The 23,191-nt window shown below is 37.9% G+C and overlaps 1 protein-coding gene, 1 long non-coding RNA gene and 1 pseudogene across 3 annotated transcripts; 1 reads left to right on the top strand and 2 right to left on the bottom strand.

Moving 5' to 3' along the window:
- Positions 1-1,517: 1,517 nt before the first annotated feature.
- Positions 1,518-15,065, top strand: LOC131324205 (auxin-responsive protein IAA14-like). 2 transcript variants are annotated; one of them, XM_058356067.1, is made up of 6 exons: positions 1,611-2,030; positions 2,579-2,805; positions 3,574-3,709; positions 4,541-4,602; positions 4,970-5,018; positions 15,055-15,065. In XM_058356067.1, exons 1-5 carry the CDS (start codon positions 1,720-1,722, stop codon positions 5,005-5,007), a joined length of 774 nt encoding a protein of 257 aa, XP_058212050.1. In that variant the 5' UTR covers positions 1,611-1,719; the 3' UTR covers positions 5,008-5,018; positions 15,055-15,065. The 2 variants fall into 2 exon arrangements, with proteins under 2 accessions (XP_058212049.1, XP_058212050.1); XM_058356066.1 differs by lacking the exon at positions 15,055-15,065 and having other exon boundaries at positions 1,518-2,030; positions 4,970-5,295.
- Positions 11,293-16,992, bottom strand: LOC131324203 (protein RBL-like; annotated as a pseudogene).
- Positions 16,993-19,008: 2,016 nt separating this feature from the next.
- On the bottom strand, positions 19,009-22,929 carry LOC131324207 (uncharacterized). The gene is made up of 4 exons (XR_009199261.1): positions 22,777-22,929; positions 22,592-22,675; positions 19,586-19,637; positions 19,009-19,375 (listed from the first exon to the last, which is right to left on the bottom strand). It is a non-coding gene; the product is annotated as an uncharacterized LOC131324207 (long non-coding RNA).
- Positions 22,930-23,191: the final 262 nt, after the last annotated feature.

Raw genomic sequence — 23,191 nt, 5'->3', positions numbered from 1 at the left:
ATCAAAAGGAACCTTCATCAACAAGGCCCGCAGATTTTAATTTTTTGCTGATAAGGTCTGCAGAAATTGATTGTTGTTCACTTGGCCCACAAGGGGCCATTTAGTCCCTTTGATCATTTCATTTCCCATTTTCCCTCTTAATTATTGCTGTCTCTCTCTCTGTCTCTATCCCTCTCTCTTTGCAATATAAATATGGAGTAGGATATATTTCTGCCCTCTTAATATTTTTTGAAAAGTTTCTAGTAGCTAAAGTCTTGAGAAATTGCTCTAGCACTATTCACAATATGGTACGTGTTACAATATGGTACGTAGGTCTTGAGAAAAGTCATTAGGCCTGCAGTATTAATCCATCACTTATTTTGTGGGATCGATGTCCGGGCACCTCGACTAACTCCATGGTTCTGAAATTAACGTCCGATCAAATCCTCTTATAGCCCCCAAGGTATGAAATATTTAGTCTCTATGGAATTCGAACATACAACTTTACATAGGACAAGGACTTATTTACTTTTTCATGACGTACTATTTGGCCAAACCCCTTTTCCATCACTTCATTTTGGCATGACACTTGTACCAAAAAGTATTTTCATCTCCATATAAAGGATTTTTTCGTATAGAATATTTGACCTCACATCACAGATTCACAATGCCTCGAAGGAGTAGTTATTCAATGCCTCTGGGCATTGTCACATGATGCTACATGCCCCTTCTCAATCACATTGTAGTGGGATCCACACACTTTGTCTTGAGTCACCATACGATGGAGAAAAGACATGGAGCACCATTTATGGCGGCACCCCAAAGCCATTGAATAATTTTTCACTTTTAACCCCTATTATATTAAAACATGGAAGTTTGGTTAAAATCGATACCATTATACTATTATCCGATCACACCAAGAGTATTTCGGAGGTTTGGCCTTACCATTCTATGTAGTCAGTCTTCCAATCTATGAAGTACAACTGTATAAGTATATGGACACAAAATGGCACAATTAATTTACCATCAAAGTGATGGCCGGTAGCATGTAAATTAAACCCGAGTGTTTTCTCGTTTTATGATTTATTCGTCCTTGGTGATTTTTTAGTAGTTTTTTTTTCATTATATGTTTTGCATTTAGTCTCGTCTTGATAACAAAAATACAAACAGATAAAAAAAAATTTACTGAAGACATTTACTACTAAATTTTTGTAAAGAATTTTGATTTGTTTGTTACTTTCTTTATATATTCTTCTAGATCGAAAAATAAAATAAATTGACAAAATTCTACAAAGAAAAACAAACAATAAAATACAAAATACTCTAGAATAATTTTTTTTCGAAAATAGAAACTAACATGATAATTACTCACAAATCCTTATCCAAGTACACCGGGCTTTGCTCTGGCTGTATTGAGCCCCTCCTGATAAACGGTGGGATTAGTCCACTAAAATTAATTGAGATTTGCGTGAACTTGCCACACGTCCCACCTTGGAATAGAAACCAAAAAACCTTGATCCAAGAAATTAAATCGACATTGTCAACTTGCCTATCATTAAAACCTGTATAGGGGACAGAAATATGCAGCCACCGGTATATATCCACATCTAACCATACACCACTGTTACATTATTATTATTTTTGCCCCTCTCTCTCTCTCTCTCTCTCTCTGAATTTACAACAAGCAGAAGAAAGAAGAATCAAGAAAATCTAAGAGCCATTCAGCGGCCGGAGTTTTCAATGGAAGTTGGCCGGAAAATGTCGAACTTTGTCGGCAGCGAGGAGAGAGTAGGACTGAATTTCAAAGAGACTGAGCTGTGCCTTGGTCTGCCAGGAGGTGGCGTGGGAGGATCAGGTGAAGGCGAGACTACAATGAAGGTCACTGGAAAGAGAGGGTTTTCTGAGACTCTGGTTGATCTCAAACTCAATTACCTTCAGCAAGTTAATGAATCCGTTGCGGATTCGGAGGAGATGATGAAGAATAGCAGCATTTCGTCCATAGAGAAAAATGTCCTTCCGTCCGACAAGGATCCCGCGAAGCCACCGGCCAAGTAAGTGTATACATGCTGTCTTTAGAAGTTCCGGTCCAGGCCTCTAAATTTCACTACACTACTAAGTCAAGCGTTTAAATATCGGCCGCTATGTATCATATCAATCATAAGATTATGTAATTTAGGACATTTAATACCGTTATTTACCTAAGTACAGGCATATGGTGACATCGTTGATACACAAGGTTGACTCAACCTGCTATAAATTTTGTCCATTGTAATTCTTATTTTTGGTGTTTATAAATGTTGTAATATCACCAACACATATAGTATATCGAGTTATTATAATTAATTGAAGGTCTTTAATTTGTCCAAGTATTGATATGGAAATCCTTTCTTTGCTAAGAAAAAAAAAAAATTTGTCCCATGTATTCTATAAAAGTTTCGAGAACACAAGTTATACGGGAAAAAATTCTTCCATAATTGGGACCTTCAACTTATAATAAATTCTGGCTCTGCCCTGCAAGAGAGTATAAATGCTATTTATGTTTGTGCGTTCGAATTTTGTGTTCCTAGACTTTTTGGTAAAATTTTGTTCCAACGCTCAGGGCACAGGTGGTGGGTTGGCCGCCAGTGAGGTCATTCAGAAAGAACATTGTGTCTCAGAAGAGCGCAGCCCCTGAGGCGGCAGAGAAAGCTAGCGGCGGTGCCGGGGCATTGGTGAAAGTTTGCATGGATGGAGCACCGTACCTTAGAAAGGTGGACCTGAAGATGTACAAGAGCTACCAAGAGCTCTCTGATGGCTTGGCCAAAATGTTCAGTTCCTTTACTATGGGTACGTAAACTCTGTGTAATTTTAATTTCAAGGAATTAACAGAAGGAATTTGATTTACTCATTTCCCTTTTAATGCACACACTCCTGTTTTCGTCCTTTATCATTTGAATTTACCAAACAGTCCCTACAATTTCTAAAAAGTGTAGTGTTTCAGGAACTGTTTGGTAAATTCATGTGCTAATGGTAAAAAAATATTAATAATAATGTTTGCATCAGAAAATTATGATATGAGTCACAATAATGTTATTTTTGAAGAATATTTATGAAGAATATTTTCACATAAATAGAGTTTTGGATCATGTGGCACGATAACGGTGCTATTTTTGAAAATTATGATATGAATCACAATAGTGTTTTCTTTTTTTATTTCAAACGCAAGATTTCCCAAAAGCACATAATCGATTTAGTATAAAAAATTTCTTTGCTCAGATCTGAAGCGGTTTCTATAAAACACCATTGTTGTCCGGTTAGCGAGGAAACAATAATTTCCTCGCAAATTTTCTGCCTCTAGCGAGGAAATTGGTTTCCCTATTAAAAATTAATTTGCTCCCTAAATGTGAAATTTCTTGTAGGGTCTCGTTCCGTTAAGATTCTTATTTTTTAAGTACTTAATTTTTGTTTTACGAGATAGGTCATTTTCTCATAATACATCAGATTTAATTCAAAAAAATAAATTTATTTCTCTTAACAGAACGAGACCTAAATTTAATGATAACCCATGATTTTCTTTGCTTATTAATTAGTATTTTTGGGGCAATATTAATGTAGGTAATTATGGGGCCCAAGGAATGATAGATTTCATGAGTGACAGCAAGTTGATGGATCTCTTGAACAGCTCGGAGTATGTGCCAAGCTATGAAGATAAAGATGGAGACTGGATGCTCGTGGGGGATGTCCCTTGGGAGTAAGTTTTTTTTTTCTCATTTCCTTAATTTTAAGCCATAATTATTGTATTATTGGCGAAGATTTTACATTTTACTTTTTTGAACATATTCTTTTGTTGGATCTAGTGAGAAAATTAACTACAAAAATACTACTATTATGGTCATGTTTCTTGAATTAAGTTTGAATAATATCTGGATAAGTGAAAATGTATTTAGTAACTTTACCTAGTAAAACAAGACAAGGATGTACGATCCTGTTTAGGCCATTTTATAGGCTCTCTTCACAGCACCGCTTAATTTGATGATCTGGATGGCTCATCTTCATCCTTTAGAGCCAAGGATGGAATTAGGGGTGTCTAGAAGCGGCGATCGCCACGACAAGAATTTTAGAAATTGCAATTATTATATGTATAAAAAAATATTCCCCGCTTATATATATAGTCTCCCTACCGCTAAATTTTTTTTCTTATTTTTTGTTATATACTGGTCCTATTTTTATTTTCAAGAAAGGAGATCCAAAAAAGTATTCCAAAACTATATTTAATGGGCCGAAGTGAAATAATATAATGGATGAGGGGAAATTAAGGGGGGCAAAAACTCCACGCTTTAACCCTAAAACAACTTAACCTACAAAATTAAAGTTAGTCTTTTTTCGTACTCCTTGTGCAAGTGACAAATATCATTTACTATAGTCTTTGTTATGTTATTTTAATTTTTTTGTAAAATCGATGACTATTAATATTGTAATGCATCTTTTTATTTTTTTAGTATACGTCAAAAATACATACCCAAAAACCAAACACGAGAAAAGGAACTTATTAACCACTGTTTATTTACTTTCATACATGCAGGATGTTTGTTGATTCATGCAAGCGGCTTCGCATAATGAAAGGATCCGAAGCAATTGGACTTGGTAAGAACCTTCATAATAAAATGATCATATTTCCTACTTCAACCGTATTAATATTCGATTCTCTGTTTGCAATCTTTATTATTCTAGCTACAAAGGTGTATCTGAGTTTGGACTAACTCTTTTAGTTTATGAAAAAAAAAAAAAAAAGTCTCGCAAATAAATTCATCTCATCGAAATAAATTAATCAAAAGAACCAATTTTTTGCTTAGTTTAAATTCCTTTTTTTTAAAAAAAAAGGTTTTTAATCAAAGTTTTTTGCTTTTCGGGTTCCGATCGTGGTCTCAATCTTGTTATATATTAACCATGCATTGTCTAATAATTCAACTTAAATTTTATTACATGTAACACAATTTCTCTAACCTTTCAGCACCAAGAGCCATGGAAAAATGCAAGAGCAGGTCCTGATCAATGAGATCGATCATTTACACAAGATCGATGGGTTTAATTGTTTGGATTTGGCTGTCACTTCTATTTGATATGTCGGAGTAGTAGTAAATATAGATTATTAAAGATCTGGACATTTGTAATGGACAAGGGGCAATAAACATAACTACTGTCTTGCTTGTTTATTGCTAATCTTGTTTTTACTTTTTTTTAATCTTGTTTGTTGTTGTCTTTGCTGTCACGGTTGGTGTGTGTGTGTGCGTGTTTTTTTTAATTCCTTCAGATTTAATGCAATTTTTTTTCCCTTCACCAGATTCTCCATATCTTGTAATCTTTAGTTTATTCTTTAATTCATTGTATATTATCATTGTTTTTGGATGAGAAAAGCTAATAAAATCATGAACCCCCAAGGGAGGGAACAAGGCCATGTGCCTTGTTGATGGTCATTGACATTCAGGCCATTATTTTATAGTACTTCTACGCTTATATAATACTATACTCCTATATATACATACATACAAAACTTCAGGTTAGGGCACCTTTAACTTAAGTTAAGGACGTCTCCTTTCCCGATCAATTTGCGATGATCCGAGCCACTCAATATATTTAGAACATGATTTTAAGAGTATTTGTGAGAAATCAACGGAAAAAAAAAGACCGGGAAGGGCTTGATCCAAGCAGTTTTTGTTTGTTTTTTATCGAACGATTCAAATAAAAACTGTTCAAATCAAACCCTTCCCAGTCTTTTCTTTTTTTGCTGATTTCTCGCGAGTACTCTTAAAATCACGTTCTAAATATATTGAGTGGCTCGGATCATTGAAATTTGATCGGGAAGGATAGAAAATGGAACATCCGTATTTTATTTAAAATGAAGACGTCATTACCTGAAGGGGACTCTATACATACATATTTATTTATTTGTCTTTGCCATCTATATTATAAAACAGAGCGGTTTTTTGTTTACCCATACAAACATGAGCATCATTCCAACCATTGGATCGCAATTTCAATAGGTTACGGCCGTTGAATTGAATCATTGATTCCAACCTATTTCCCACGCCTATCTACCCAGCAGTTTTCCTCTTTTCCATCGTGTCTCCTTCTATTTTCCACCGTGTTTCCTTTCGTCTCTCCTCTCTTCCTCCATAGTTACTCTCTCTGTCTCCCCGCATAATCCACTCCTCGGCACTCCGGAAAAAAAAAACAACGCCCACAAAGCTCCTCCACCAATCAGCCGTCTTGCACAACCACCAATCAACCGTCCACGAAATTGATCTGGTGGCCTAAATTGCTGTTTAGGATGAGAATTTTTTTGATGGGAGTCTTACGGGGAAATAATTGTTGTTTAGGATAAAAAAAAATTTGCTGTTTAGAAAAAGAAAATCGATTTTGTTGTTTAGGATAGGAATTTTTTTGATCTATATCTTTTGTTATTTGTCTTTCAAAGATGCTCACTTTGTGTTTGTTAAAATGCATGTTTGACAGAGTGAAAATAGTGGGAAGTGAATTAATTCTTTATGCCCACTTTTGTGTAGCTCTCTTAATTTTTTGATAGATTTTGTGGTCCGATACTACGAGGGCAGGCAACATGACGGTAACAACATGTGGAGAAATGTTTGGGGAAATGATGGGGACACGGCAAAGTGAATTCAATACTTTTTAAAAAGAATTCCAATTGAGAGTTTATTTGTTGTGGACTTTGTTCCTCTTTCGTTTGAATGGATTTTTTTTTTTGTGGATCCGCTTGAATGGTATTATTTGATCAAATCAAATCATGTTAGGACGAGCACATCTCTTTCCCTAGGTAACAATGTGATCAAATCACTACAGGATTAGCACATTCCTTTCCCTCGCTCTCTCCCCTATCGCCAAATGTATGACCGAAACGTGTTGCATGCACTAGTAATTTTATATATATATATATATATATATATATATATATATATATATAGAGAGAGAGAGAGAGAGAGAGAGAGAGAGAGAGAGAGTTAGGTTCCGGTGAGAGATCCCTTATTTTATTAAAATGCGGGACTCCCCTTCCCGATTGAATTTTGATGATCCGAGCCGCTCAAAGTGATCAGAACGTGATTTTAAGAGTCCTAGTGAGAAATCAGCAAAAAAAATGACCGGGAAGGGCTTCATCCGAGCAGTTTTCATAGAACAGTTCAAAAAAAACTACTCGGATGACGTCCTTCCCAATTACGTTCTGCACACATTGAACGGTTCGGATTTTTAAAATTTGATCGGAAAATGAAAGTTCTTCATTTTAACAAAATAAGGGATCCCTCACTTGAAAATTCCTCTATATGTATGTATATATATATATATATATATATATATATACACACACACATACATACATACCTACATCCAATTATACATACCAAATCACTACTCAATGTAAGCTTTTAAGTTAGGAATCAATCATCCCTGGTCCCCCACGTCCTGTTCAGCCCTTTGTGGGTCCTTTTCTTAACTATTTTAATGATAACAAACTACACTTCAATGTTTGTCGAGATTATTGGCCATATTAAAAATCTTGTGATCATACTGGATGATATGATTTTGGTACAAAATACTCCATGCCAGAAAAAAGGAAAATGATTGCAACACTAGACAGGAAATTATTTTTCTCAACATATAAATGTCCCGAATAAATATTGAACAATATTTGGTCTTTATGATTTTTGACATGACTTGATGCTCGATCTCAACGATGATTTTTGATTACCGAAGTACACCAGGAAAGAACCCACGAAGGGCTGAACAGGACCATTTGAAGGATTGGGGCCGGAGAGGTCCTATTCCTTCAATTTATATTGTATAGCAATAAATAAAAAGGGTTGGACCGTTGGAGTTGTATAATGTGGAATATATGATGGTTAGGAGCACATGCATATGTTTCCTTTTGGGTTTATTTTCTATTTCTAAAACATATTTGAGGGATCTCTATGTTACATTTTGATTTAGGTCAATCGTACTCGAACTTACCATTTCAAGAATGACAAATCACTTCCATTGACATTTTAATTGTACCCAAGCATTTGGTTTAGGTCAATGTACACGTACCGCCCATGTTCAAGTATTCTGCAATCGGACATCGGGTGAAAGGGTCACCAGTTATGTTATTTGTATGGTGGAAATATTTATTCTCTAAGTCCTATTCTTACCGCACATTTATAACGCACGTGTGTGGGGCCAACTCTGGGTCCCACAATAATATAGAAAAATATTTTTAAATTTTACAATAATTTTTTATGAGACCCTGTAAAAAATCAGCTCCAACGGATATCGATAAATATTTTTTTCTAAATTCGTAGGGGTTACGAATCTTGAAAAAATATTTACCGATATTCGTTGGAGCTTATTATTTACAGGGCCCATAAAACTTTATTTTAAATCTATGGATATTTTTCTGTATTTTTGTAGGACTCGGAGTTGGCCCCACACACATGCAATATAAATGTGTGTTAAAAGTGTGCGGTAAGAGTAGACTTTCTAACAATGAATTGATCTCCCCAACGGAGTTCATATCACTTGAGAGACTTCGAACCTGAAATCTTAAAGTCGCAGGTCTTGACTACTAGTACTAGGCCAACGGGGTTAAGATTTCAGGTTCGAAGCCGGCAACCCAAGAAGCCACCAGCGATCACGCGGCTGCAAACCCAGAAGCGGTGTGGCGGCGAGCGGAGCAGCGACGAACGACAAACGATTTTGGTGGAGAATGGGAAAGGGAAACTAGATCTGAAGGCAAGGATTGATCCCTCCCCTCCCGCCGTCCACATTAGGGTATAAGTCCAAGGGGGAAGGAGGGGAAGGAGAAGAGGAAATATAACGGCTGTTTTAGGGTTAGAAGAGGAAGTTGTTTGATAAGCATATATACAGAGGGAGAGAGATTGAGAGGATCTCTAGTTAATTGACACAAACTTTTTTACTCAAAGTTGAGTAACCCAAACAATTTGTTGAGTGGAAAATAAATTACAACACCTACATTTTGAGAATGGTTCATTACTTAATGACATTATTACCACTTTGGAGGAACACATTCATAAGTTTAATATTTTAAAAAGACTTGCATAAAACTTTTAAATCTCCCTCAATTTAATTCACCCATGCAACCCTTCCTTACATTTCCCATTGCTTTGATTAAGCATGACCACCCAGAAGAAATCAAAACAAAAGAAGATAAGGTAGCTGGAAGATGATTTTATTTTTTTATCATTGAAAAGGGTGGAAGGGGGCAACCAGCGTAGCAACCCCCTTGGGTGTGACCATAGGGGCTCCCTACCCGCTGTGGAATGTCCGGTTCGAGCCATATGATGGAACCAACAAAATGAAGCAAATACAGAGAAACTAGTCAATGAAAACTAAATCTTAAATTGATTAGTTCATCTTTCTTTCTTTTTTGTCAATCGGTAGGATTAGTTCATCTTAGTTGAGCCAATTTATGGTCTTCAAATTTGAAAGGAAATCCAATAACCGTTAGATGATTCACTCCTTAAACAGTCTGCTATCCTTTTAACTGACAAATTCATAGACGAAATAATCTGAGATCTTGTCTTGGATTAAAAACTTGTTAAATTCTTAATCTTTAATGAAGATAGCCCATTATCGGCACGTAACATAGATTCGATTGAGATTATCTAATCTGTTTTGTGTGTTTGTGTGCATGAATGAATGATAGATGAAGCAACTCAAAAGAAGATAGCCCATTATCTGCCCCTATACATAGCTTCGATTAGCGGGGATTGGGATAAGGCCAGTGGATTCATAGAAAACAAACCGGAATGTGTGAGGACTCACATCACGTTGTCCTTGAAAACAATGCTCAACATCGCGATCAGATCATCGCGGAGAAACGGTTTCGAGAGGAAGCTTCTGGAGAAGATGTCGCCGAAGGAGGTTATAGACCTAGTTGACTGTTCTGGCTTGACAGCCCTTCACGTGGCCGCAGACCATGGCAACATTGATGGAGCCAAAATGTTAGTCAGAAAAAACTCGGATACCTAATGTTAAGGATAACAAAGGATTTATACCTCTCAATCTTGCTGCTGCCCGCGGGAGTAAGGAGATGGTTCTGTTCTTGATGGAGAAAGCCAAACAAGACGTTATACTGATGGATGACGTAGAGGAAGAACTTCTGCGTGACCTTATAATAAGTGAACTTTATGGTACGCACTACTTATATACTCATTTTGTACTTTTTTTGAAACCCACAACATAACTTATATTAAGTCAAGTCATTTTGTACTTATGGCGTGCGTAAGTGGTTTTACAGTTCCACAGGGACACCGCAAAATACGTATTAATTGATTTTAGGGGACACGCGATGGACACGGATGGGGACACGGCAATGATTAAAAATGCATATTTTTGAAATTTCGCCTATAATGTTTAGTGTTTTAAGGTTTTGTGTCACAGTACAATTAGTTAGAATTCGAGGTTTTCTTCAGTACTACATATAATTTCCGTGAATGCTCTTCTACAATTCTTGGCATGAAACAATTCTGTGAGACTGCGAGACGTTAACAATATTTGTCTATGAGACTATGACAGTGATTCTAGCATTATTTTCATGATCCTAATTGTTATCTTCGGTCGGTCAATTCTACAGACATGGCTTTAACTCTGTTTCAGCACAAACCTGAGCTGGGATGCTCGAAATCGGCTCCTCTTGATATACTTGTGGGAAAATATTCTTCATTCCCAAGTGGAACTCCCTTAAACTTCTGGCAGAAGTTAATATATGAGGGTTAGTCTTCTCTTTCATCTCTCCTCTTGATCTGGGTTAATTTCTCAACGAACAAAAAAGACCATAGAGGCAGTACCAATTTTCACAAGGCATATATGACACCAAACCAGGGATGGCAACGGGGCGGATCGAAGGCGGATATTGACATATCCGAATCTGAACCCTCCTATTAACTTTAAACTCAACGAAACACCTTATCTTTTACTCATCTCTCCCTAGTAAGCACAATATCTTTAGGTTTTTTTTTCTACACTTTGATAAGTAAGTAAAGTTAGGGAATTTAATTTTTGGAATATCATCGTTGTTGATTAAAAAAAACATTTTCGAAAAACATGAGTCATAAGTACCCCGTCAAAGTTTAATTTTCCTAAATCCTCCGCTGTTGCCAGCCCACTAGGTTAAAGGATTCGGCGATTTATGCAATTGATGCAACGCATCCTGAATAGCTACACTTTTTCATGGCGCATAAAGTAAGAAAGAGATGAAGATATGGATTTTTTTGCTTCCCAACCGGTCTTTAAGAAAAAGTAGTCCGTACTTTGTCAACCATGGGAGATGAAAAGATAAGTCCGAAGTGAAAACTAAGTCACGGAAGAGTTCTTATCTCATGACACTTTTCCCCAACATCATCTGCAAATACACACATACTGTTAAACCATGGACTATTAAGATATTTGAGGATTTCCTTGAAGGTTGTATCTTCTTTAAGGGTTTCCTCACCTTCTCAGACTGCTACCTAACACCTTCTCTGACGGTTTCCGTCTCCTTTTCAAGCGTGTTCCTCCATCGTCTTCCGCATCAGAATTATACATCCCTGCATAAGGGTCTAAGCAGGTTAAACATGAAAACTGACAGGAAAAATCTATGCAATCGTTTATCACAAGCCTAGTGGATCAAAACAGTGAAGGGAACATTTGGATGTCCACTCAGAGTAGACTTATAGCTCCAGTCTATGATTTCACAAGCATATTAGATGTGTCTTTGTGAAGGGGACATATGGATGCCCACTTAGAGAAGAGTCGGAACCCCACCATGACGTTCTAAGCGCATTCCACGATGCTGGATGCAACTTTCATTATTAGGATTTGCTGATCGTACAACAACCAACATAAGGACGAAAATTCTACATTTTGCACGTGGATTACTTGTCCAAAAAACAATGCCATACTTCTCTCATAGCATTTCGATTTATCAAAAAGCCCACAAAAAGACTCCACTGGCTAATACAAGGACAAAACATCTAGTAAACCTCTTGGCAAAAAAAAAAATATCACCTAAGAATCAGGAAAGGAACACCACCTAATAGGTACCAGACAACCATCTCCTAAGTTCCAATCACTTATCACAAGAATCAAGTTGTAGTATGCGTTATCCGTCCTACGTACTCAATTGCTTTACACAAAAATGGCGCCCCATTCCCGGGTTTCTTCTCCTCAGGGGTGCAGGAAACCCAATCCTAGTTCTAGTGTTAAGTTTCCTGAATGTTCTGGGATCAGTTTCTGAATGAGTTTAAAATTTAGTAGATGCATATATCAGAAAACTAGAGAGATGATCAGTATATAGTGCTACCACTTTTGAGGACTAGGCAAAAATTAAATTTCAGTCGCGCAGAATCAATTCAGTACAGAAGTAGAGTCTGGGTCTTAAAACGCACTCACAAACATGACCACTGATGTACTACTCCACAAAAATAGCCTCTAGCACAGCATATTAGGATCTACAAGACAAAAAGCATAATAATTAGCATTTAAAAATAAGAAAATCACCGTCAATTGGACTTGCTGCATGCTCCATTGCTTGCCCATTTTGTCCTGCCTCATCTGAAAGAGGGGATCCAGAGTGGTGGCCATTCACCAGCTTCGAAGAGCTTTCTACACACTTGTCTTGCTGTTCAGGAACTTCAGGACAAGGAATAGCAGGCAAAAAGCATATTTCTTCCTGGGACATATCTGAATCACTGAAAGCCGAGTCCACATCCAATGTCACAATATCAACTTCATCATCTTCATCAACCTCTGATTCTTTCACCTGCAAGAATGAAGACATTACAGACACAAATGCCCAAGCAAGGCAAATGCTAGCCAAATAGGCCCTCCACTCTAACCTTTTCCGTTTCCGGCATCAAATCAAATTCATCTTCTCGTTCTACATACTCCTCATTCTCCTCAAGTTCCTTGAAATCCGGAGCAAACGCACTCCAGTTCTCAGTATAGTCTTTGGCCCAAATATAAACCAAGCCGGTGTGGGAAACAGATACAACAATCGGGTGGACTGGATGCCATGCTAAATCAACCAACGCTTCCCTTGGACCTTCAAGGATTTTTACAAGATGCCCAGCCCTATCCCAGATGTAGATCTTGTGTTCCCCTTTGCTAGCAGAACCACCAACAACCCACTCACCATCACCACTAAAACATGGAGCTTTCCAATGTATCTTGGTAATGGCATCTTGAAACTCCCTGAATAATGCTAAGCACTTGCCTCCAACAGCTTTCAACCTCTCAACCCCCTCCACATCATATGGAATATTGCTTGATTCAACAAGGGCTTTAAGTCCATCTTTCAAGGGCAGAAGGTTCTCATAGATCCTGATTGTCCGGTCATTTGAATTTGTTAGAAGATACTGTCCATTCCTGCTAAATACAATATTCTTTATCACAGCACCCCCAGTAATGGGAACAACACCATGCACTTTAACGTTCTTGTGATCGATTATAAGTATTTCACCTTTAGAGTTTCCTACATAGATCAGATCACCATGCTTGTTAAAGCATGCAGCAACTGGAGTATAAGGGGCAGAGCCATCTGAAAATTTGTTTCGTGATGGAGGGGCAGATCCATTGCCCATATCAGGAGATGATGACACAGGGACAAGAATCGTGCTTCCAGTATTCAAGTCAACAATCATGGGAGCAGATGAGAGTGGGCATGCCAGGCAAATAGATGGAGTGGAGGAACCAGGATGTAGACGAGCTTGTAAGGGAGTTTTCTGGAGACTTGTGCGTGTTATTTTCTCTCCTTTGACAACATCCCAAAGGGTTAACGACTTGTCAGCAGCAGACACAAGTATGCGATGGCCGTACTTTGACCAACTGACACTGGTTATCCCAGAAACACAATCCTTATCCCGGAGTTCCTGAGCAATGCCTCTGGTTTCAAAATCCCATATTATGCAGCTTCCATCAGAGCACCCAGCTGTCAGAGAACAACAGAAAATTTTTAAGCAGTAGGCAACCAAGTATAGAATACAAAGACACCTTGCTTTGAACAACACAGATATTCCCTGAAATTACTGGACAAGAATCAACCATTGAAAATAAGGATTACAAGGTGAGGCAATACACTTGAATAAAACCCTTCAAAGTAAAAGGGCTCAAACCATGAGCCCGAGCTGAACTAAACGAAATCCTATGGTTGTGCCACAAACATCTTGAGACAAGGCCCAATTATGGATGTCAGAAAGCAAAGGCAGATCATGTTTTTTTAGCACACAGATGGTTCATGATCAAGCATTGAAGAGTACAGTAGAAGATAGTAGGGTGCTGTGGACCATCTGATTTCTAGCCTCTACGTCAGTTTACAGTTCATGATTTATCGAGATCAAACTGAAGAGAGACATAACATTTTGTGGTATCAATAACTCTTTGGAATTCGCTCCAGTAGAAACCACCAAAAATATACTATTTTGCTATCATAATTGTAATAAGGACTTTATCAAGTAAAAAACTTTACTTTGCAATCTTTGCCATTATTGTTCAAGATTACAAATTAACCCACAAAATAGGGCACACGCCTCCCCAGGTGTGTGTGTGTGTCTATATATATATATATATATATATATATATATATATATATATATATATATATAGGCCCCTGCTGTGTCACCACCCCTGTCAAACTTAACACACGCCTCCCCAGTGTGTCCCTAATGTGTTATGCCCTGATTGAAAAACTAAAGAACTTAACTGGACATGCCACTGGCTTGTCCTCTATGGGTCTCGTGGCCTCCCAAATGTGGCGCGTGTCCTATGCGTACACAATGCAAATATGCTGAGTAGTTAGGCTTGTCGGTTCTCCTAAATATGCAGATAGTTGTGACACAAGTATCAGAATATGTGGATAATTGGTATGCTAGGGTTCAACAAGTTAGGGGAAAAGCATCAATAGATACCCAAGGTCTCCAAAGGACCTAACTCACAGCACACTATTACCTACATTCTCGCTTTGTGGGGTTTTCTACCAATCCATGATCTCCATTCATCGTTCTGGTTTTTTTTTTTTTTTTAAACTTAGTGTGTGGGCACATATATGGTATCATTTACACAATTATATACCGAATTTCGTTAAAATCTGAAGTTGTTTAGATCCAAAAATTAAAAATTAACAAACTATACCACAGTGCCATGTGGCGCCCATGTTAAACTAAAACAAGGGTGTCACCTGCACAGTTGATACGTGATACATGGTTGGTCGATAAGGTAGGACATCATTGGCACCTGAAATCTACGAGGTGGTTAGCCCCACAGCCCACTCTATGACGTTCATGTTTCTCTCCACTTGATTGAAGCCCAAATTCCTATTTGACTAGTTCAGCTACGACATGGGATAGGCCTTGCTCTAATTAGTAGTCAAATTGCATCAGAGTTAATTGGGGTTATGTAGCAAGCTCAGGGAAAAGAAGTTTATTTGTCAATTTGTGCATTTACGTGACACGTAGCAGTAAGTTAGTAACCTGCAAAATATGGGTTGGTGCATGGTGGAGCACCCAAAGGCCAAGGCAATAGCTTTTGATGATGGACGTGCTGGCTGAGATTATCCATGGACGACCCTATGAATACTAGAAACAAAAACTTCGCGAAGGTTCCACACCTCCCAACCCAAATTTACAAACAGATGTTATGTGTTGTAAATTAGTGTTTCAAACTCATTATCCTCTTAGACCAGTACTTGTTTCAATTTTCAGTTGACTTTAATTCAATTCCAATACAATTTTAAGTTCTTTTAGGTCGCATCTTGTTCTAGTGTAATGGTAGTACAAGCTCATTAAATTTTTGCAATACTTTAACTCCAAAACCCTGCGCTTTTGATCCTCCTAGTAAAGGTAAATAAAGGAGCAGTAGGCTTGCCCTTATGGTCATGGTTGCTTGTTAGAAATTAGATTTGTTAGCGGCACCCACCTGCTAACACATTGGACTAGGCAAGTCTTAGCAATGCCCGCTCACACCACAATGCCTAGGTTTTTCCTCCTAAAGAGAAACAGGAGTACAAATAGGTAAACCAAGTTGATCGCTTGAAACTAGAATAGAAGTATTATACACTGTTACCAAGCTACATTGCCATAACATCATGTTTAAACCCAGAACAGCAAAGGGAAAGTGACAAAAAAAACCCAAAAGGGGCATAAGGGGGTGTTAGCAAATACCAGCAAGAAGGGTTCCGCGGCGATTGAAGGCAATGCATTTCATGATCCCATGTTCCAAATACTCCTCTATCACCTCTGGAAAATCGCCCTGCAACGGATCTTCACAAACAGGAAACTAAAAAAGTTAAAGAAACAACAACAATCGTTATAAAATAAAATGTAGCGGCAGACAGGTGGTAGACGCGCTACACCCCTTGCACCAGCTGAGGGTTTCAAACCCCCACCAGACCACTTACCCAACTAACAGCAGACTTTGACAAAGTCCAAGGGGTTAGCCTAGTGGTCAAGGCCCGAGACTTGGGGGTTTGCTCCCTCCTAAAGTCTCGGGTTCAAAACCTTGCTATCAATTCCTTTAGGGCCAGTCCATATAGAGCGTTGCTCTGGTTGTAATTGGACTCTCCGCAAGTGGGCGGTGGGATTGGACCCCAAGATTAGTCGAGATGCGCATAACATGGCCAGACACCTAGTTATTAAAAAAAATATTCCTTGACACACTAACGTACTGAATATAGATCCGTTTTGACAACAAGAATCAAAATAACATATAGGGAAAACATATATATTAGCAGTACCGATGATTGGAGCGTTCATGATGTCCGGCTGAAAGCAAGTCAAAGTTTACAGTCTTTGAACCGCATTCACAGCGCTATGATGTCTGTCGATCCTCAAGCAGCATCGGGGGGGGGGGGGGGTGTGGGTGTTCGGGTTTGCAAAACCCTAATCGCTTCGTGGCAGAGCTTCCCGGCAGTTGAGACAGTCAGCGACGCAAAAGAATCAACACTTACGAGAAGTGAAGGAGCGACGGGTCTGATATGAAATAAAGTTTGGAATCAAGTTATGTACTAGAGCCCGATCAAAAAAAAGTTATGTACTAGAGCTGATCACTAGGCAGTGAGGAAATAGGGTTAATTTTGTTTTTCAATTATTATCTTATATTTTTTTTAATAATTATTTTATTTTTTTAATTATTAATTTCATTTATTTCTCTATCTCTTTTCAATCATTACTCATCTTTTCAATTATTATCTTTTTTCTATCTCCACCCACTATCAAAACTAAAATACCCAAAGTTACTAAACGAACAAGTCCAATAAATCTTTTTTCTTATTAAGGTAAGTCCTTCTCAAAGATCAAACTAAGAATCCATATAAAACCAAGATAGTAACCTTTCAAAAAATTCTAAAGATTAAGAGAAAATGTCTATGCTCTATTATTCTATTAAAGATGGAAGAAAAGATGACACTATAACTGACTATTCATCTGAATTCAAGTTTGAAACTCACAGAATTAACCTAATTTGGATAGATCTAGAGAGAATCTCATTTGGTTATATATGGTAGACCCAACTAAGATACCAACAAAATTGATGGCTACTTTGAACTTGTCCAACAATCAACCACACATCTATGACGAAAAAGTTTAAAAAAAAAAAAAGAAGTTGCGTGAATAAAGTAAAGTTAAGTTAAGCTTAAGGATAGAAAATAAGTTAAGTTAGAAGAATGGATTGAATTAAAAAAAGAAGAAGTTAAGTTTAAATTAAGTGTAAAATAATACAACCTCAGAGAAATTGTCGTCTTGGCTTGAAACGACTTCATCCTTGTTGTGCGATGGAATTGCAGTAGACATCAGTTGAGGCTGTATCATAAAATGAATCAAATATGATAATATACGAAAGATATATGTGGCCCTCAATATGAGATTTGAAAAAAAAGTTAGACTAGTTGTTCTCCCGTTTGATAACAGTAATAGATAAGTGGAATTTATAAGGAGATAAGATTAGAATTGAAATTGGTAATAAGAATGGATTAGTAATGAGTTTATTTGTTTGAGATGGAATTAGATGATGAGATTATTAATATCATGTTTGTTTAAAATGAGATTAAATGATGACATTGGATTGATAGAAAAAATTGGTAATGAGAAGAGATTGGGACTGAAATATCAACACCATCTCCCCCAGGGTATTCCTAATACCCCTATTTTAGGAATTCGTAATCCCACCGTCTTAGTAATCCACCCCAATTTTGTAAAACCAAACAAAGTATTAAAAAATCCATCACCTTCATAATCCAATTCCATCCCCCAAAACTTTTATCAAACGGGCCCCAAGAGTAGAAAACATGAATTATATATGCATTTACGTGGATTATGCAAGTGGCTTTATGTGGAAAAGCTCACTCTAGCAAATAGATGGATTTGTACTCCATTTGTCATTTTGTCTCAGTTTCATGATTACTCCTTGTTTACTATCGCAGTTTAAGCTAAACTCTTTCAAAAATGCTAGAGGCACATTGGATGTGGTTGAGGTGTGCCACACCTAATGTGTCCCTAGCACCTCTCTTGTGTTAAATTGTTGTGGACGTGTTTCTCCATATAGTAGAATGCCTGGCTGAAGCCTGCAAACCGTTATATACTTCAGACAAAATCCAGTAACAGACCAAATTATACTTTCAACCATTTTTTGCAAACCCTAATCTAATGCAATAGAAGCTCCACAAAATCCAGTGATATAGTACCAATTTCTAACAGAAAACAGATTTGTAACAGAAAACAGATTTATAACATAGGAAATAACGAGAGAACAGATTCAGAACATATTTGGTAAATTTGAATTCGATAGAGGAAATTGACAAATGGAGACAATATGATCTATAGATCGCCAACACTTCTTGTTTTTTTCCTGCAAAAGTATTAGATCAGGGACACTCGATCCATGAAAGTGTCCGGAAAAGAAAATGGATGGTCCAAATTGACGGTACCATGGACCATCCATTTTCTATCCCGGACATTTTCATGAACCGAGTGTCCTGAACCGTACTAGGAAAAAAGTTTAATTCTTTTTTCTTTCTTTCTTTCTTTTGGTCGACACAGGCTCCACCACTTGAAGTCAAGACAAATGATTCTTTATCTGGTTACATTTAACAAAAACCTCGGGGAAATAAGAACCTGATTAAAAAAAAAATTACTTTCTGCTTCTTTCCCTTATTTTGATTCCATAAGTCTCCTCTACGCTACAAGATACAAAAGCATAAATACACGTATAACCTCCAGCTCCCTTTCGCTTGCCTAATCCGCCATTATCTCCAAATCCATGCAACTACATGTGAAGGACAACACCACCAACACTTTGAATGGCAAACTTCTTCTCAAATCCTTCGCGACTGCCAAGTTCTCGGTTTCAAGGCCGAGACCTCAAGCGCTTCATTGACGTTAAACTAAAATATGCGGGTGAAAAGTAAGTAGATGAAAAAAGAAATAGAAATAGAAAGCAAAGATAGTTGCGCTATCTAGTGCGCTACTTTCCAATGAACGCAGATGAAGTAGACTTTCCACGAAAGCAACAATTTTCAATACAAAAGAAGGGTTTGAATGCAGATGCATAAGGGCATAACAATGAGAGGGATTTGATGAATAGAACATCTAACCTAGAAGCACACAGTACTGACCCATGATCCGTAAGCACTGTGATCGTTGACTCTGCCACAATAAAAACTTTATGACAACCACAATTTCCCATGTAGCTATACAAAGTACAAAACAAAATACAAGCAGGTTCAGGTAGCCAAAATCGAAATTCATTTAACTGAGGGAAAATAAACCATTAGCACACAATGGTGGAGAGCCTCTGGGGTGACACTTCAGTTGGTCATCATGCATCATCTTCACACTTTCCTTGTTAAATTTCAAAACAGAAGTGATTTCTGCACTCTTCTTTTTTGTCATTATTCATGCGAATCTACAACATTGTCACTACTTGATTAAATCTAATTCACTTTTCAACGCAAGGGTGGTACATTCATACGAGTACTGACCAAAAAAGGGAACACAAATAGTTAAACAAGGAGTGAGAATTATTCCCCTTCAAACATCAAATTGACGCGGAAAACACAGATCACTTTACGATTCCAAAAAGGGTACTGTACCACTCTTTCCTTGGCACTTCCAATGTTTAAATTTTGAGTGTTAGAAAAATCATCAAAGGAGCCATAACCCGCGCTGTGTGGGTATCCCAGTGTCCTCCCCCAAAGATAAGATGCTTTACCACTTGGAGAACCAGAACTCCAGCACCTTTTTTTAATTATATCTTCAATACCAATCTCTCGACCAGCAATCAAGCCCAAAACACTCTATCAAGCATCAGAATAACCCCCAGTTTTCTGGGTGAGCATCTGCACCAGGAGAGTTTTGTTCTACATCTATTGAGAAAATGGGCAGAACAAACCTAGTAAAATTGTTAAACCGGACCTTAACTCTTGTTGAACCCATTAATATGTTAAAATGAACTGCACAATGCTAACGTTCAGTTTTTACAAACAGCTATGTTTGTTGGAGGTCAGGTTCTACCAAATGAATCTAGCTATCCTTGAGAAACTACTACTTCTGATCCACAACTAATAATTCAAGAATGCTTCACATTGTTTCTCAGTGATCTAAACATGATGGAACAAGCTACCAAGAACTCCAAGAATCATTCAGTATGTAATCTGTGATATTGAGCAGGTCTGGATTGATGACCTGATTTCAAAAATAAAAACCTGCAGAAGTCGTCTCCTGCAGTGGTAGGAGACTACCTAAACAGGAAAGTGATGAGAGATGAAGTCAAAACGGGTGGGCAGACCAGAAGAACGAATCTCTGCACACTTAAGTGTCCAGCCAATTCTGAAATGTATCAATGGTAATCAATGAAGGCACTTTCGGATTTATACAATCAATACCTCCTCCGAGAGACTTTGTGAGATTCGTGATACCAACCAAGTGAAAGGTATTAACAACATTATTCTTAAAAACATCACAGGAAACAACTTGTCAAAACACCTAAACATCTAATCTACAGCATCTACTTAAACGAATCTAACAAACATCTTCAATATTTTTCCCTATGGAAATAACGAGTTTCTGCAACATTAGCTTTATGAACTTATCATTAAGAGTATGGCTATACAAATTACAAACTAACAAAGGTCAAATAAATTTCCTTCTGACAAATGTGGCCATGTAGTGGTTCTTATCGTAATATTAGTGGGGCCCCTGCAAGTACCAGAGTATCGTCATGGGAGTTCACAACTGCAAGTGAGAAAAGTTTGTTTATTTTTGAAGTTCCGATACCATTTTCTATTCACAGCGCAATTTAGTGGGACTTAAGGCTCGCTTGGCTCTGTTTGGTTTGGTTTGGTAACATCGTAGGATCATCTCAACTGAAGATCAGGGAAACCCAGAGAAGACCCAACACACCTCCAGATATGCAGTTATCCATGTTATGCTACCGGGGGCGGTTGCAAGATTTTAGTACAGCGGTGACAAAAATGTTTTAAGAGGATTTTGTATACAAAACACTACATAAAATAATACATATTTATTATGGTTGAAAATTTATGGGGCCTTATTTATTTTGTTTTCTGAGCTATATGATCTACTTACTCACAAACTTAAGTGAATTTTCATTCTCCGACTTTCTGAATCCAGGGGGTTGAACCCCCTGAAACCTTGCTGCTACTGCCCCTGTGACTGTTACTCACTATACAAGGTGATACACGGATGTTGATAAGCAGCACCAACAATCTGCTGCTAGTCAAGCGATGCAGCTGCACAGGTATTTCGCTGTAACAAAAGAAACCTTTTAAGGCAGCAAAAAAATACAAACTTGCTCACCCCCAAATCCCCGACAACAAAGAAGAAATAGAGAAGAACGAGATAAAACAAACCACCACTCAATCCACACATAAGAGTAGGGGTGCTGAAAACCACAAAATACTAATTGAATCATGTGCGTTTACAATATATTTCACGCGTGGATCCTCATTGAGCAACACAGGTATGTTCCAAAATCTATAGTGGAAGACTATCTAGGGCTGTGGTGTAGTGATAAGTTGCTTGGTGTCTTGGTGACTAGGACATGAGTTTGAATCAATTAGGTAACATTTAGGGACACTCATGTCAATTGATCGTTGGTCAACATGCCCTAGGTAGGATTAAGGTTTAGCCGTGGCTCAAGCTAGTCTTAAGCATCGCTATAGTGCTTGCAAACTGCCTGTGCTCCCAGGCCAATGTAGGCTCCTCTAGTCCGACCCCCCAACAACTAGGCTACTTTGGTCGGATTTCCAAGCGCTATCCCCCATCCCACCATATTTTGGTCAGCCGAAATAGTAGGTAGAGAAACCTCAACATTCACATTACGATGCAGGTGCTCTGCTACAATTGAACTGGGTATGCCTTGAAAGAAGTGCCAGTTTTGGTGGAGTATAGGCCAGCAGGCCCAGCACATAACCTGAAGTGGGAAGAAACAATGTACTATTGCTTCGGTCAATAAGAGAACAGAGGAGCAGTTTCATGTGCCAGCAGGGGAAAGTTCCAGATTATAAGCCTACCCAGCCAAAAAATTATGCAAGGATAAAACACGGGGTAAGAATTCATCACAATGGATTTCCACTTACAGGTATACGTCATCTAGATCGATGTCTTGAAACAGATTGACATAAAACCGAAAGCCATCAGGCTTACATCTCTGCACAGGAGACCTGCAATAATATTATCATGGTAAAATTGTCAATATGTTCAGCATATTACCAACATTCTCCACAAATAAAAGGACTCAAAAGAAAACATCACAAAAACATACTCTTGCTCTCAGCAGTTAGCAGATGCTCCTTAGCCATAGCTGGAGCAATCCCCAGCATAATAGCAGCATCACTAGCACTGATCCCGGTTTGGAGGGCTTCAGGCTTCAATGCAAGGACTTGATTCCCGACAAAACGTATAATTATCAGAGCAACTTGGTTATTGTGGAGTAATCTGCAACAGCTCTTGAATACAAACTTTAACCTTGGGGACATGAGTGAGTGCAAGGCCCAGAAAGGGACGCATATGGCACCGATCAGAAGATCAAAGAGAACTCACCCCCAGAAGGCGAAGTCGCAGGTTCATAAATTGCAGATAGTAAAAAGACACAGCACATACAAACATAATATTTGCCGCCACCAATAAATTTTCCCATCCTCCCAGTCGATATCAAAGCGAAGGTTGCCAGACTAATT

This window comes from Rhododendron vialii, chromosome 4a (assembly GCF_030253575.1).
Source record: "Rhododendron vialii isolate Sample 1 chromosome 4a, ASM3025357v1".
Taxonomy (NCBI): Eukaryota; Viridiplantae; Streptophyta; class Magnoliopsida; order Ericales; family Ericaceae; genus Rhododendron; species Rhododendron vialii.
This window is presented reverse-complemented; position numbering and strand designations above follow the sequence as displayed.